Here is a 17,231-nt window from a genome sequence, read left to right on the forward strand (position 1 = left end):
CTGAGCAGGGGTTTGCACCAGATGGTCTCCAGAGGTCTGTGCCAGAAGGATTTTGTGAGGAAAGCAGCAGCTACACTTAGTGCCAGTGCACTACCTTTTGGAAAAGCAGAGGGTTGGGTGGTATGAATAACACAGCTGCATGATTCTTTAGTCTTCTGTATTGACTCAGTGCTTGGACTGCTATGGATATAACATGTGCCTCCAAGTCCAGTTGTGACATGCAGATCAAACAACTTGTTCTGACTTTCACTTTTATTTCTTTCCAACTAGCCAGATGAAGACAGCAGACCTTCATGTAAAGGTTGTAAACATCTCATGTCTGTCTCCATCACTATATACATGCTTTACAAAGTAGTTGCTGGTGGAGCTTGAATCAGGAGGTGCATATGTGAATGTTCTCTTTACTATTTCTTTTGCTGTTGATATTTTTAGCACAAACAAGGATGACAAACACCACATTAAACCTCTTCCGGGCAGCACCTTAATGCTGAAGCGTTTAAAGGAGTTTAAAGGAGCTTTAAAGCTGTTGGTTTTTTTTTTTTTTCACTTTAAAGGAATTTAAGTATGCCAGAATTCACAACTTCAGAAACCAGCAAAATGGGGAGGACTGCTGAAGAGGTATGCTGGGTGAGAAAGGGATCTTTTGAAATGAAACAAACCTGTATTTAAATGCTAAAATGGCAGTTTGTAACAGCTCAGTGGTGTAGTTAATGAGGGGATGCTTCTGGAAAGTCAGTGTATAGCATTTTATTTGCCTTTACATTTATCATATGGAATATGATTCCATACATGGTTCCATCATATGGAGCAGAGCAGTGCTTTGTTGCCAAAAGATGGAATTTTAAACCATTTTCCTGGAAGAAATTCTTTACTGTGAGGATCGTGAGCCACTGGAACAGGTTGCTCAGAGAAGCTATGGAAGCCCCTTCCCTGGAAGTGTTCAAGGCCAGGTTGGACAGGGCTTTGAGCAACCTGATCTAGTGGAACATGTCCCTGCCAATGACTGGGGGGTTCCAAGTAGGTGATCTTTAAGGTCTTTTCCAAATCAAACCATTCTACGAAATGGTGTGCTGGGGGAACACCTCCAGCCAGTTTTACTTGTAAGTGCAGCTTCACTGTTGTCCTTAACCTAGCTCAACTGTGGTCTTTACATAGCAACATTAGAAGTATAATGTAGGCCAAAAACCACTCTGTTGCTGCTAACCCTTCCTTACAGAACTGTCCCAGAGGACTTTCTTTGTCCTTCCAGTATCTGAAGCAACTTTTGAAAGTTCCCAATAAACCTAGCTTACATGGGGGAAGAACTTACACCAAAGTACTGGAGAAGCGGACCGTGGCAAGCTGTGGAGTGCACTTAAGATACACTGGGCACTCACAGCACCCAATCATTGTGTATATTGACAGGCATGCATGTTAGCTGGAATGATTATGCAAGAGGAACAGGGCACAGCTGAAGAGAAGAGGCCCCCACTTGAGGAAAGGATTGTGGGACTGTTGAGCTTTACAGTGGGACATAAGTTTCTAGAGCAGGGCTTCACAAAGTGAAGGCGTGGGAATTTCTGCTAAAGTAAACCCGAATAATGTGCCAGTATTTTGGGAACAGCCTGTGCAGTCCTCACTATATCCAGGTGACAAATATTTGCTTCACATGCAGTGGTTCTAATCTGTTGGGTTTTCCTCCATTCTGCTAGGATGTTCAACGAGGAGAAAAGGAGAAATACAAACAACATTTGCAACTACTAAAGGAAAAATATCCTGGAAGCTGCCCTAATCCACATCTGAGAAGCTTCCGCAAGTAATTTTAAGAAAAATAACTGTTAACTGTTTGGTGTTAAAAGTAAAAAAAAAATGTCTAGCTGTTGTACATGGAAGAATCTTTCCTGCTCTCAGATTCTGGACAGTGTGTCAGGGCAGGTGTTGGGGCAAACTAAGTTTTAAAAGACAGACACACCCCCCTCAGCTCCCTGCAATGAAGCATGAAGATTCTCTGAATGTATATTGAAGAGGCCCTATCCTTTTGTTGATATGACTGCGTTTTGCTTTTGTTACTCCTTTCTTGTGCCTGTGTTCAGAAAGGTGGTATGTAATTCTAGTGCTGGCAATCTAAGTTCTAGTATAAAACTGCACAGCACTGGTTATTCTGTGGCATTATTATAAAAATCTAGCTTCCTCTTGTTTGCAATTGATGAGTTTTTCCTTAGTCAGGAATCCTGTCTTATATGAGAATGTGAAAATTGAGGTAAGCACGGGGAATGCCAGAATTTTCTCTGTTCTTACTGCCTCCTTCAGGCATTCTTGCAGAGTTTTTCTTTGCAGTACACAAAGTTTACAAAGTACCACTCGTGTAGAATTCCAGTTCCTAAAGCAACCTGCAAAGGGGAACTTTGTGTGTACTGCTGATTCATCTATTACCAATGACAACTGGATTTGTTACCTTAGAACTCTGTCAAGAGATTGCACAAATTTAACAACACAAGTAAAAACCACAGAAGCAATAGATGCCATGATCTTAGTGAAATAATTATGCCTTGGAGGGGTTGCTACCAAGGCTTAGAAGAATCCCAGTCTCCACTTGGTGCTTCACAGCTGGAAAACTGATAAACACATGACTGCAGCATCTCATGTTTACACATTCTGCTGCGTGACAATGATGTGCAAAAGAGTATCTCCTGTCATTTTTGGTGCACTGTCAGGAGCATTTTGGGGTGGGTCAGGGCTCTGCTTTTGTCATCTAGTGCCCCAGTCACTGATGACTGTGGTATGGCTCCTACCTCAAGAGCAGACCTGGAGCATGTGAAACAGATTCCTTTCAGATGGAGCTACACCAGAGAGTGTTGCTGTGGAATGTGTCTGAAGTGCTTCCGCAGCTCATGAACATGCAGTCCTTGAGGTCAGAGAGAGCACATCTGAAGTAAAACGTCCCAGAAGTGTGTGTGTTGCGGTCATTGTGTTCTCAGCATCACTGTAATCTTGGATAAATCATTTGACAAGAATTGGTCACGGATGATTGTAATGTCTGCTGTCTTGTCCCATCAAATAAAGTGGCCTCCTCTAGTTAATCCAGGTATTTGTAGAATGTGGCAAGAATATTTCTTTTTAAGGAAAAACCAAAAAAGCCAGTGATTTGATGATGCAAAGGTAAAGGAATCAAATTTCATAATTGATCAGTCTCTTGTGAAATTCTGAAGTGGCAGAACATTTGACTCCTATATCATCGATGTGTCCAGGTTGAAAGTAGCTGAGCTTCTCAAAGTCAACTGCCTCCTCGTGAAAATGCCCTTGGCCTGTTGTCATGAAACCAGTGTAGGAGACTGGTTCCAACTCTAATGTAGACAGTTGTGTGTGGATAAACGGTATCCTCTCTAGTAAATTGGTTTGTGCTGATAACGAGTACCATACATCTAAAAATTGTGATTCTTCTCTGTTTTTTTGTTGTTTTTTTTTTATTGCTGCATCAAAGTGTTCAAGCTGTCTCAAAGGAACCAGTGATGACTGTGAGTCACTTGGATGGCCAAAAACGTGGAGATGTCTCTCCACATATGACACTGAGGACCAGTGAGTATCCCCATGATTCATAGCTGTTCCACTTTGTAGGTAGACTTCAAAATATGATGTTCCCTTAAGTCTCAAATGTGTAAATGATTCTAGAAAGATTTGTCAGTGCTAGTGTATTGTTAATCACTGTCTGTTTGTAAGGAACTATTTACTAGCCAGCATGTTTATACATGTCAGCTCTTAGAATGGAGTTAGCTTTCTCTGGAAGGAAAAGGGAAAAACTAAAAGCGGGAAACACCCCTCCCCAAACCACAGCTAGTGATGGGCTGCAATGGCTTTGTAAAGTTTTTGTGGAAGCGAGAAAGTTGGTTTCAAATTGTACTTGAGGACATTACAATACCAGTGATGTTTGTAGCTGCAGATCTAGCTCTGGACTATACAAGAGAACGTCGTAGCATCTAGGTGTTTGTACTAAGTGAGAGTGATACATTACTGAGTTTCTTAACCCTAGAGTCATGGTTATATGTCACTCTTTAATCCCTTCTTAATGTTCTACATGGCTATTTCTATGATAGAGCTTTGAAAGCAGATAAGCTCACTGCACAGTACCGCTATGGATAGCAAATTAGCTTTCTTTGTAGGTCATCTTTACTGAGCTGAAGTCATCTAACTACCAAAGGTGACCTGAGCTGTCTTCTACAGAGTGGGCTAGTTAAACTGCTTTGCTGACAAGCAATTTTCTTTTGTACCAGTGGTGTGTTACAGTACAATATGTTCATATGTATATGTTTAATATCATCCTAGTCCTTTTTTCCCCAGTTCATTACTGAAATAATTGTTCAGCAATACTTCTTTTTACAGATCTGTGACTTTACTATGCAATCATATGGGTTTTGAAATTGTTTCTGAGCAGGTGCTGGAATTTGGGGAAAGCTTGTTTGTCATGGTGAATGACAAGATATTCCTGAGCCTGGAGGAGCATCTGGTTTTGTACAAATCACTTGTTTAGTGAAGTGTGCGATCTAGGATTTAAAGCATTTACTAAATGCTCTGCTTCAGATCTCATACACTTGCACATGGTATTTAGAGTTCACACTGTTTGCCAGAATTCAAAGTTCCTAACCAAACAGTCGTAATTAAAAGTTCCTTTGTATTTATCTGTACATGAGATGGCAATTGAAAGTTGACTGCTTGTTTTCATGCGACTGCTTTCCTGTGCAGGTATCAATTGTGCAGATGTTTGCAGCCCACCCTGCTCACAGCAGAGGGATACAATCAGGTAAAGTCTCTTCTAATCATGGCTCTTGTTTCTTTTGGTGCTGGGTGCATGTCTCTTTTAGCCTCCAGTAGTGTCCAGAAGAGGACAAATCCTATTTACTATCTCAGTGCTGTGGAAGAGGAGCAGCTAGCTTGTGGCTCTGGAATTGCTTGCAAGCCAGTGGCCCCTCAAGTACGGCTCTCATGCGAGAGCTGTGCTGTGTGACAAGCAGGGTTGTGCTGGGATTGTGGTTTTTGGGTCCTTTTCTGTTTGAAAAGAGCCAGTGAGGGCAAGAGTGGCTGCTGTACCAAGTTGTCTGTCCTTGGATTTGCAGAATCCATTTTCACTCATGAGTGTCTTTCTGCCAAGCCATTAATGAGCTGACATTTCATTTATTTCACTTGAGAGCTAGGATCCTAAGCAGAAGGATACAAGAGTGTGTAAAGCCCCGTGGGACTGAGGTGGGTTTTGTGACTTGCAGGTTTTGAGTGTGGGGTGAAAAAGGAAGCCTACATTTGGGTTGTCTGTCTGTTGGAGAGACCAGTGTACTCATTGGTATTGGCATTCTGAGCTGGCAGGACTATAAGTTCCAACGGCTTGGTGATGTTGAGGGAAATGGGCTTTTGGGTGCAGGAAGTGTAGCTACAGGGAGAGATTCTGTGTGGCAGTCTGATGCACATGTCTTTCTGCAATGACCTACACTCACATGAAAGAGGAGAAAGCGTAGATGGGAGCAGAGAGAGATTGGGCTGTGGCAGTCCTGTTCGGTAGCGCTTTGTACACTAGTGCTGTGCAGCACTGTTCCTGGGCTTCAGTTGTCACCAGTTCCTGTAAGCTCAAGAGGAGAAAAAGAAGTGAAATCACTGACATGGTATGATGGGTTCAAATAAAAGGAACATTTCCTTGCCTCCTTTTGCAGAGTTAGCTATTCACTGAAGTCATTTGACAAGGATTGTGATACCTACTCTTACCATGTTGGACTGAAAGTCTTTCAAGCACGAGTATAGGATACCATAAAAATCTGTTGTAGGTCTCACTCCTGCAAAGGAGATCTTTAGTGTCAATACAGATTCTTGTTTATGAAGAAGGGGCATATATAGATAACTTTAATGTCTGTGTATTTGTTGCTCTGCAGATTCTATGTGGTTTTAACGGTAGTGCTCTCCAAATGGGAATAGTTGTGCTCTTGACTAGCCTATAAAAGGCAAGTCAACATCCTGGAGCTGTCCCATTTTTAATTCCATTTGTTGGTCTTAGTTTCCATAAGCTAACTGTATTTGGATGCAAGTATAGTTGCAGATGTTCATGTTATCTATTGCCATATAACACCAGGCATGCGGTATTGATCACCGGAAGATCACAAAGCACTTGACAGAAGATCACCTACTTGCTTGACTATTTTCCAAATGAGGAAACTGATAAAAAGAAACAAAAGGAATCTTGCAAATCTAGGTGGAAAACAATTTGCGAGGCTCCTGGCTCTTCATTCTGTCCCAGTCTTGCTGCTGCAAAAGAATGATGCTGGAAGCTGGGATGATATTGTCCCATGCAACTGAGGCTCTAGTCAAAATTGGCCTTGAAAAAGTCAATTTCTTATCCAGAAGGTGAATTCTTGAGGATTACATGAAACAATACTGACACACAGCTCACATCTCTCTCTTTCTCCTCTCCTTGCAGGCACAACACCCCAGCACAAAACTCTCCTGAAGAGGGAGGACCAGCAAAGCAAGCCATTGCAAGGGTAAGCTTGTGTTATTCTTTATTTTACTATTTAGGAAACTGCAGCTGTTTGTGATCAGAAATTTTTGGGCTCTTCACTTTACCCTGCTGACTCAACAATACATGTATTTGTCCCAGTTGTTTCTCCCAGGGAAAGCAAGAGCATGATTAGTTGAGTAGTACTATCACAAAGGCTTTCCCACTGCCATTAATTTTGTTTCTAGACACTATGTGTTTTTATTCTTCCTCTTTAATATGTTTGAGTATAGCTTCAAAGTCTTTAGTGCACAGACTTAATTGATCTGCAAAGCTGAACTGTGGTATCTTTAGGCTTCTCTAGTTTTGTGAAATAGGAAGTACAACTCTTTGACTTTCAGCTCTGGTCAGGACTTAGATCAACAATAAAATTTGTGTTATGGGAGTCAGAAATGCTAATCTCAATCTCAACTTGATACCTACATCAAGATAGGTGGAGAGTTTGCTGGAGTTCTTGACGCTAGATCACGCCAAACAAGCACTCTGCCTCTCATGCCTCCCTTTAGTTCCAAGTGCAGCGTTACATGGGGGCACAGTTGGAACAGTCATCAACAAAAAGTTACCTTTGGAGTTTGTGGATTGGATGTGTGTACAAAAACCCTTCCAGTTTTATTGCATGAGCAAGGTGTTCTGCACTATCCCGTAGCAAACAAGTCTGTGCTTGCTTGCTTAATGTCCTTTTACCCAACAGAGACCATATGGAGCTGAGACTTCAGAAGAGCCATTTTTCGAATTATACCTGTCACCTGTTTTCTCTGAAGAAGTATGTATAATTGACGAGGGAGAAGATAAGTTTGAAAGCTCAGGAAAAACAGAATGCTTTCCTCCACTCACAAAGGTATGCTAGCTGTTAGGCCAAACAGAATGCTGTGGAACAGCTGCAAGGAGTTCCATCTGTTATAGGTGGTTCTTGAGGCTTTTTGAAATCTTCAGAATTTTCATTTAACCTGTTTCTGAATGTCTATGGCTGTGACTTCACAGTGCAAAGGTCAGCAGTTAATCTCGTTGTAGGGATTTATGGTGCCACACACACTCTGTGAGTTGTGCCAACTGGAGGGTTTTTTGGGCTTCTGTGCCCAGGACAAAAATTAGTCCAAATTTAACAACAGTCTCCCAGAACAGTGCCAACCTGATTTATGCAGTTGCATTGGCTCTGCCTCTTAACCTGTCCTGCCATGGAGGTAGAACCTGAAAAATAAGCTTTTACTGATCCATGGTGTTGCATTGACTGGGGATGCCTGAGCACCTTGTGGATGTCAGCATCTCGGAGAGTCATGGATGGGCACAGTTGCACTGCATGTGACAGTGGTCACAGGAGTTACCTCAGTTGTGCTGTTCAACAGGCAGTTCGAGTTCAGGTTCCCCTACTTGTATGAATTTGGGCTGTTTTTGTTCTCCAGAGATGTGGTCATGCTGATCTAATTGAGCACCTCCTTTTCTGCCCACCGAAGACTGATTTGGAAAGGGCTAGCAAATCCAGAGTTGACAGTCTGTAGAGTGATGCCCAGTACAAGGAGAACCAGGTGTTTTTCGTACCTTGCTATCCCAGAGTCAGCCAAGGAGATGCTGTTGCAGATGATAGTCTTTTATACTAACAGGCCTAATGGTTTATTTGCTTTCCTGAAGCAGGCTTAGGTGGAAACATCCACGTTGTGACCAATTGCATGCACACCCTGGACTCCTGATTGCCTGACTCCAGTCTGGCTACTTCAGTTTTCCGCTTTCCTGCTACTTCAGTTCCCTTTGAAGTCCCCTAGATTCAGCTTCTTTCAGGCTCCTGACTTAGCTGCCTTGCTATGGAGAATGCCTTCTGTGGTTGGCTGAAACCTTGGTATTGTGAGGGCTGCATCGTCCCGTGGGAAAGGTGTTTGCTGTACTTCTGTTCATTTCCCAGCTGCATTAGAGTGTCCATGTTGTGTTGGTCCACGTGGTTTCTATCAGCTTCCTCTGTGAACACAAGCTGAAGGCAACCTGCACTCTAAAGGTCAAAGTTAGGATGCTGGAACAAACCAACCAACAAAAGAGTGCTATTACTAACTTCGCAAAATGCTGGCAAAGCCAGTTCCTCTGTCACTTGAGTTTGATTTACAGGTTTTGTTTCTGCTGAAAGCTCCCCGGAGGTTATCGTGCTCAGCCTTTTCCCACTCACAAATCCTTCTCCATTTAAATCTTCGTTTCAGGCCATGGAGAGAGAGATTGCTGCTGCACTTGGCACAGGACCCCACGATGAGATTCTCAGCAGTGCCTTCAAACTAGAGATCACACGGGATGACATTCGGACTCTAACAGACTTTTGCTGGCTAAATGATGAGGTAAAACTAGCTGCAGCACAATGATACTCTGATTCAGCATTGCTTCATTGCTTTAAAAACGCCCCTTCACTGTCTACACAAGTCCTTTCAAAGGCATTTGGTGACCTCTACTGCAGAGCCTAGAAATATCTGGACAGTTTTTATTTTAGGTACTTCAGGGTCTAGTGTTCCTGGAAGTTCCTTTACTTCTTGGTATTATGCAGTTTCCAGGAGTTAGTCTAGATTGTTGGAGTGGGTGACAGGTGTTTTTCTCAAGGTGCAGAAGCAACTGAATGCAAAATGCTCACAACAGCAACTGACACTGAAATTCTCTCAGCTGCATACTTCAGGGTGGTCAGCAAAGATGTGGTGCTGTTGATTTCTTTTGCTAAGCTGGTATCTTACTTTACATCTCAAGTTTACTTTTTGTGGTACAGGTCATTAATTTCTACATGAGTCTTCTGATGGAAAGAAGTAAGAAAGAAGGATATCCAGTGGTCCATGCGTTTAGTACTTTCTTTTACCCTAAACTAAAATCTGAGGGGCAGAAAGCCGTAACAAGGTGGACCAGAGGCGTGGATCTATTCAAGCAAGACCTCGTCTTAGTGCCCATTCACTTGGGAGTGCACTGGACACTAGTGGTGAGTCAGACTGACTTTTTATTAGAACAGAATAGGGAGGAAAATCTGACAGGAGAGGTCATTTAGGTTTTGGTGTCTGTGTGCAGGACAAGGTTGTCCTTTGTCTAACAGTTCACCTTTTAATAATAGGTCATAGACATCAGAAAGAAGACCATCACTTACTTTGATTCATTTGGACGAAACCGAGATGACATTTGTCAAACTTTATTGTAAGTAACTGCTCAGTCAGTGCTTTTATGTTTTGAATTATGAGGAGGTTTTGGGATTTTGTCTCTTTAATATGACTGCAAGTTTTGCATTTTGTATATGCGAAACAGAACACTTTTATTCACTTGCCATGAGTTGTGTGACATTGACTACTTATCGAGTCTCACATTGTTCCCTCCACCCAGGGGCTTGGATGCTTGGAGTCTACCTCCTTGCCACTAGATGCTCAGACAAAGCGTCATCATCAAATAGATGGTAGCCTAGTGACACACACGTACTGACTTTGTTAGTAATCAGTAAAACTGGGCAGTTGATGAGAGGGATGATTTTTAGCCGGTGTTTCGAAACACTTGGCTTACTGTGAAAGGATCTTAGTCTCACAAGAGCTTTGAAACCCCCTCTTCTTGAAGAACTTTCTGAATTCAACTCGGGAATATTGATGTCCTAGAGTATATACACCCCTACTGGTGATCAGCTATACGTATAATTTTACCCTTTCTGCTTAGCTCTTTTATCCTTTTCTTGTATTGAGACCTTTTCCCCTCATACTAGAATGTTCATCCTCTCTTCTGCAGGGAGCCATGTAACACACTCCTCAGTCCATCTGTACCTCTTCTAGTGTGTTCAGTGTTTTAAACAAAGCCCCTGTATATCCATCCAGCTTGCCTCAGCCTCATGTCCTTCCTGCCTGTGTGTTATTTGTGGTTTTGACCTTCCCATTCAAGACAGATGTCTTGTAGCAAGCTTTTCCAGAGGTATCAGCTGGCATGGCATACACCTCCAATGTAACGGGCGCAGATTTTCCTGTTGTGCAAGCCAGCCACGTTGAATGCTCTTGCTGCTGGTGCAGAAGTAGTAAAACCCCTTAATGCAACATGGCTTCACTAAGGCAAATCATTCCTGACAAATTTTGTGGCTTTGCATGATGGGGCTGCAGCGTCAGTGAATAAGGGAAGAGCAACTAATGTGATCTACCTGGACTTGTGCAAAGCATTTGACATGGTCCCACATGACGTCCTCGTGTCTAAATTGGAGATGTGGATTTCATGGATGGACCACTCAGTGGATAAGGAGCTGGCTGGACAGTCGCACTCAAAGAGTCAACAGTTCGATGTCCAGTTAGAAACCAGTGATGAGTGGTGTTCTTCAGAAGGTGGTATTGGAACTGGTGCTGTTTGACATCTTTGTTGGCAACGTGGACAGTGGATCAGGTGCACCCTTAGCAAGTTTGCTGATAACACCAAGCTGTGTGGTGCAGTAGACATGCTGCCATCCAGAGTGACCTGGACAGACTGGAGAGGTGGGCCCATGCAAGCCTCATGAAGTTCACCAAGGCCAAGTGGAAGGTCCTACACCCGGGGCAGGGCAATCTGAAGCACAAATACAGGCTGGGCAACGAGTGGCTTGAGAGCAGCCCTGCAGGGAAAGACTTGGGGGTATTGGTGGATGAAAAACTGACTATGAGCAAGCAGTGTGCACTCGCAGCCCAGAAAGCTGATAGCATCCTGAGCTACATCAAGAGAAGTGAGGTCAGCAGGTCAAGGGTGGTGATTTGCCCCTTCTGCTCTGCTCTGGTGAGGCCCCACCTGCAGTGCTGGGTTCAGCTCTGGGGCCACCAACATAAAAAGGACATTGACCTGTTGGAGTGGGTCCAGAGGAGAGCTGTGAAGATGATTGGGGACTGGAGCCTCTACCCTGTGAGGACAGGCTGAGAGAGTTGGGGCTGTTTAGTCTGAAGAAGAGAAGGCTTCAGGGAGACCTTATAGCAGCCTCCCAGTACTTTAAAGGGGGCTACAGGAAAGCTGGGGAGGGATTCTATATCAGAGAGTGTAGTGATAGGATAAGTTTCAAACTGAAAGAGGGTAGATTTAGATAAGATACTAGGAAGAGATAGTTTTCTGGAGGGTGGCAAAGCAGTGGAACAGGTTGTCCAGGGAAGCTGTGGCAGCCCACTCCGTGGCAGTGTTCAAGGCCAGGATGGATGGGACTTTAAGCAACTGAGTCTAGTGGGAGGTATCCCTGTCTGTGGCAGGGGGGTTGATGATCTTTAAGGTCCCTTCCAAATCAAACAATTAAAAATTCTATGATTATGGTTCCTTGCTTGTTTTCTTTCTGTTTCTCTTCTGATAATGTCTAATTGGGGTTTTTTTTGACCTCTACTATGCAGTAAGCTTGTGCTTTTGTGGAAGTCTCTGTTGGAATTGTTCGTCTTATTTCTGACCATTATTTCACAGCCTTTGACTGTGTTTGTAAATTTAGAGTCTGGATTTTTCTTCTCCCAAGTGTCTTAAATCACCTGCCTTGAGAACCTTTTACTATCCTGCCATCCATTGTGTGGTTCTTCAGCACCTTTTTTTTTTGCCTAAATCACAGAGCTGAAGAGTGATTTTGTTTTGTTTTAAATAGCAAATACCTGCAAGAAGAAAGCCAGGAAAAAAGAAATCTGGAGCTGAGTTCTTCAGAGTGGACTCTTCACAGCATGGAGTCACACGTATGTGAGCACTACTTGGATTTGAAATGTGAACTGTAACTATTTATCACAAAAGTCTTCACACTGTCTAACAAGTCTAAGCCTTTAGAGAAGGGCCATATAAGCATCTCATGTTCTCATGGTACCACCTCTAGCTTGCAGGTGGACCAGGATACCATGCTGGGATGAAATCTTTAAGCAGTGCGTCTCCTTGCTGGGTTGATAGTTTCTGTTCTTTTAATTAGTCTGCCACATGAGATGAATCTGCCTTTGCCCCATCTCGCAAGGCACATTCGAACACCTGTTTAGCTATCGTCAGGGAATGAAGGCTTCTTGTCTGGAGCAAAAATCATGGCATGTGACAAGGGTTAGGGTTGAGCTGATGTTTCTCAACAAGTTAATAGTAAAAAGTACTCTCTAAAGACTCAATTTAGGAAACATGACACTGTGCAAACCTCAAGACACCTTGCAGGGAGGAAGGCTGCTATCCCTTATCAGCCTACCAAGATTTGGATTGTAGCATCCAAGTAAAGGAAGCAGAGAAGGATGATGTGCAGTTAATTGGGCCTATTCCTTGTTTTTTGGGAGTGGTAAATGGGTTCTGCAAGTAGGTTCACAAGTGTCTAGGTAGTGTGTTGTTGCTATGGGTAATGTGTGCTACTTGCCAATTGCTTCTTTTTTATTGTAAGATAGAGGAAAATTCTCCATCTTCTTTGCATTTCTTAGGAAATCCCCCAACAACTGAATGGAAGTGACTGTGGCGTCTTTCTGTGCAAATATGCTGATTATGTCTCCAGGGACAAACCTTTAACCTTTACCCAGGTGAGTGAAGGTTATAAACAGCAGCAAGAGACAGGGAAGTTAGGCTCCAGCTGTACCTTGTTTCTGGGGCAGGAGTTGAGGTTTTGTCCCTCTCTCCAGTTTTGGTGCTGGGGTTGGAACTTGAAGGTGGCCTCTGCAGGGCAGAGCTGCGTTCTCCATCCTGGAGAGTCTGGTATCTGCTTCCTAGCTGCACCAGTGAGATTCCTCTTGCACAAGACACTGCAGCCAGTTGGTTTGTGCTATCTGGCCTTTGTATCTCACCCTTTGACCAGTTAAAACACTGGGTTTTTTCCACCAGCACAGTGGTCTTTTAATAAAAGTGTTTGTAAGCTGTTGTGTAGTCAAGTCAATCTGCTTTTGTTGGGTTGTCCTGTCAACCTCATATGAGCTGTGTGGGTGAAACCCATGTTGTCCCCAACTGGCACGTGCTGACAGTTCTTAACAGGAACTTCATATTAAAGAGTTAACTGGGTGTTTCTGTATAATTTCTGCCACTTTCTGCCATGACTTTGTATTTAATGGATTTTTTTTTTTTTCAGAGTCACATGCCTTACTTCCGCAAGAAGATGGTGTGGGAAATACTTCATCAGCAGCTGCTGTGAGACATGCACTATTGGAGTAACACTGTGATCACCTTGGGGTGACTAACTCTTAATTATTTTTCTAGTATGTTATTTGAAAAGGCAGCAGGCACATGAATTTTCATCGTTTGGCTATGAAGTTGTTTTAGTTTTTTTCCACCCCCCCTGTTTTGGAGACAGTAACTCTCTTTGAAATTAGCTAAAGCACCTGCAGTGCAAGCCAGAAAGATTGCTGTGACCTCGCCAAGGGAATGGTTAAGAACAAACCCTCTGTCACCGAGATGGATGCTCATCCCTCGCAGCACATGTGGCCACGTTTTGAACAAATGGACTCTCATCTGTGGTGGTGGTAACAACTGTGTTGGCTGGACTTAACCTTCCCATGGACAATGTGCTTAGCTACTGTTTCCTCAAGGAGAATTTTCTTCTGGTTCTGGAATATCTGCAATCTCGATTCCTAAAACTGGATTTGTGACAACCATAGAAAGAATGTATTTTCTGTATTTATTTGTTAACAAATCCATAGTGAAGCCCCTGAAGATGGGGTTGTTATTTTTGTTTTGGGGTTTTTTTTTCTGTCTCCGGGGTGATATCTAATGTGAAAAGAGAAGTATTTATTTCTTTTTATTGAAATTAATATGTAAGTTATATAAAAAGCCTGTCTGGAATGAAACTCTACCTGTATTGTAAGAGTGATGATTTTTTTTTTTTAAATTAAAATACTTTTGAGGTATCACTGTGTTTTTTCACTCACTTACAATCTACGAGGAAGAAGACTGTAACGAAGATGAATATCAGAGCAAAAAAGCCTCCCTGGGTTTGACACTGAATTCTGAAGGGGCAGTCAGGATGTCTTCCAGCAGCGAGATGAGCACACACAGTCCCAGTAGTGCCCAAGCAGATTTCTCTTTGGGGTAACTTACTGGACGCCTCAGTAAGACACACAGATGCTGCGTGCACAGCTTGGTGACCAGGGGCTGTCTGGTCCTGGAACCTGTCGAGCTGCGGTGGGTGTCCCCATGCAGTGTTGCAGTGTGCTGCGGCCTTGCACGTGTCCTGGCAATTCAGTGGTGTTGCTGGATCAGTGTCACTGCCCTACTCTGCCACGGGTACTGCCTCCACCATCTGCCAAAGGATGAGCTTGTGTGAATTCTCAGTCTGTTACGGTCAGATTGAAGTAGATCTGTTTAAACATGGTGTTTAAATAATATAGGTGGTTTGTGGGGTTTTTAGTGGTTTTCTTGTGAGGTTTGTTTATTTTTGTTTTGGATTTTTTTTTCCCTTTATGTTATACTGCAGAACTGGAGGAAGATTTCAGGTCTTTCATTTGCCATTGCATCACGGGATTGGATGCAACGTGTTGGACTGCTTGTCTAAACAGCCATGACAGATTGTTTCTGTAATGGCATTTTTACCCTAAAGTGAAGGTGGTTCCTGGTTGGTGACAAGGTGTCTCCTCTCCTTGGCTCTGGGAGGACCATGGTGATTTTGGGGACATACTCTCTGTCATTGTTGGGCACAGTCAGCCTTCACGGGGGCTGCTTTTTACCTGAAGATCTGCTCTCCTGGGAAAGCTGATAAGGTGGTTTATCTGTGTTGCAGGTCAGCAGCTGCATCAATCTTTGCTTTCAAACTAATTAGCTTAATCCAGGCGATTTTCCAAAGAGAGAACTATTACAAAGATAATCTGTTGTACTTCCTTGCATGAGATACTTAATTGTACCTGGATCCTTGAGGCCTTCAAAGATTTCAGCTGCTAGTTAACCCAGCAGCTGAATGCTTTTAAGTATCCTTTCCTGCAGTCTGCTAGTGACAATAGCAGAATTTTTCCCTTGGCGGAGAGGAGAAACACCAACACAACCACACCTACAGAGGGGCTGGGGGTGCAAGGATGCTTTCCAGGTTCTCCTTGTGCATGGCCCTTAAGCAGCAGGGGCTTGGATATTTGATGGATGACCAGGATGCTGCTGCTGCAAACAGCTTACAGGGACGTGCAGCCAGCTGGGGCCTTCACTGCACAAACCCAACCGCCATTAGGCAACCCCTGCACTGATGGCTGCCCATCACAGCGAAGTGCCCGGGTGTTTGTGGCTGCTGAAAGCCTTGCCCGAGATGGTGGGGAAATTGTACGAGTCATTATCCTCTTTGTCTGCAAGGTCATGTTGTGGGCTCTGGCCCTTCAGCTGTGGTTTGGTTTTTTGGGCCCTATGTGCTTTGAGAACACCCGATGGAGATAAACAGCCTCTTGACTCCTGTGCCTTGGGTGGGCAGTTGTGTGCAGGATCTGGGCCTCCCTTCTCATTAGTAAACAGCCTTTTGGTTGTGATGAGCCTACACTTCCCTGTGCTGACAGGAAAACCGACGTACAGTGTGAGTATTGCTGCATTCCCCCAGCTGCTGCCCTGAGCAGCGGGATGCTTGTCATCCACCTTTGCGCATCTGTGATGTGCTCTGCCCTGTGATGCGGTCCTTCCTCACAGGAAGGATGTGGTGGGGCTCAGACACTGAGTCTGGGTCACACCGAGCCTTACGCTGCTGCTGAGCAGAGCTCTGCCCCAGGGCCATGCCAGTCCTGTCAGCTGTGTGCGTGCCCCACCACCTGGGGCTGGATGGGGGGAGCAAACATGAAAACTGATGCCCTTATTGCAAATGGTTGTGCTGTAGGTGGGGAAAGGCCTTGACAAGTGTTGTGGCTTGTTGCTATAGGGACCGTGGCAGGGTTCCCTTATCATGGCATCCATGAGCAACCCCCACGTGATGCCACAGCAGTGTCACAGCATGGCTTTGGCTTTGCTAACTAACTGGTGAGACATGGATCATGGTTTAGTGTGGGGAGAGACAGCTTCGTGAAGGCAACACCTCCCCCGCTGACCCGGTAAAGCTGTATCTGGCACTGCCTGCCAACACCCATTTCTCCCCCTTGCCCCCCCAAGAAAGAAATACCATCAACCCACCTCCATCCACCCCTGCTGCCCAGCAGCAGGGCTCCAGCTGCCCAGAGGCAGGGAAATGGGGGAGCCATGGGGGAACCCCCCCCCTCCCACGGGGCTTGGCCATGACCAATGAAAGGCACTCAAAAGAAAGCACTGGACAGCAAGCTCAGGCTCTTGTTAGCTGGATATATTTCTCTTTTCATCTTTTTCTGTTGCTTGTTGGGTTGTTTTTTCACAGAACACTGTAGTAGAGGAAAACATGGCCTTGCAGCCCGTGGGCTGGGTGCTGGCACCAGCACCTCACCCTGGCACACTCAGCCGGCGGCGCGACACCCTGCTCCTGGCCCTCCTCTTGCCCACTGGCTGTCACTGCTTTCACTCATTGTTTTGTTTTGGTTTCTTTCTGCTGTGTTTTTGTGGGTGGGTGGGTTATTTCCCTTTTTATTTTCTTTTTAAACATTTCTCAAGCTTTCTCTGAAGGAATGGCCACTGGCTCTCAGCTAGCAGGAGGAGATCTCTGGGAAATGTGGGGTGGTTTCCTTCTTCCTCACAGCTGACTTGGTCGAGATCATTTTCCAACTCATTTTTTATTAAAAAAATAAAAAAATGCTCCAACTATCAGTTTTACAAGGCATACAAAATCTCTAAAAGGGAAACACAAGCGCGAGGTGTTGAGGTATGAAAACCTGAGGTAGTTTGTGTGTGTGTGTGTGTATGCATGTGTCATGTGGGGTTGGTTTCTTTTAAAAGAAAATTTGCTAGTTGTTTTTTCAGCCCT

General features: G+C 44.1%; 1 protein-coding gene across 1 annotated transcript; it reads left to right on the forward strand.

Annotated features, from left to right (window-relative positions):
• Positions 1 to 564: 564 nt before the first annotated feature.
• On the forward strand, positions 565 to 13,541 carry SENP2 (SUMO1/sentrin/SMT3 specific peptidase 2). Its single transcript, XM_009870322.1, has 10 exons — positions 565 to 618; positions 1,692 to 1,795; positions 3,461 to 3,555; positions 4,836 to 4,945; positions 8,689 to 8,820; positions 9,237 to 9,440; positions 9,570 to 9,649; positions 12,054 to 12,138; positions 12,844 to 12,939; positions 13,479 to 13,541. The coding sequence occupies exons 1-10, from the start codon at positions 565 to 567 to the stop codon at positions 13,539 to 13,541; spliced, it is 1,023 nt and encodes a 340-aa protein (XP_009868624.1).
• The last annotated feature ends 3,690 nt before the right edge of the window (positions 13,542 to 17,231 follow it).

The sequence above is a fragment of the Apaloderma vittatum genome, unplaced genomic scaffold, assembly GCF_000703405.1.
Source record: "Apaloderma vittatum isolate BGI_N311 unplaced genomic scaffold, ASM70340v1 scaffold5955, whole genome shotgun sequence".
NCBI lineage: Eukaryota > Metazoa > Chordata > Aves > Trogoniformes > Trogonidae > Apaloderma > Apaloderma vittatum.

Bases quoted from the DNA above. Each gene is read 5' to 3' on its own strand.
- SENP2 (XM_009870322.1), top strand. From the start codon at position 565: ATGCCAGAATTCACAACTTCAGAAACCAGCAAAATGGGGAGGACTGCT. The intron at 1,796-3,460 runs GTAATTTTAAGA...GCTGCATCAAAG, and splicing joins CATCTGAGAAGCTTCCGCAA to TGTTCAAGCTGTCTCAAAGG. The intron at 3,556-4,835 runs GTGAGTATCCCC...TGTCTCTTTTAG, and splicing joins ACATATGACACTGAGGACCA to CCTCCAGTAGTGTCCAGAAG.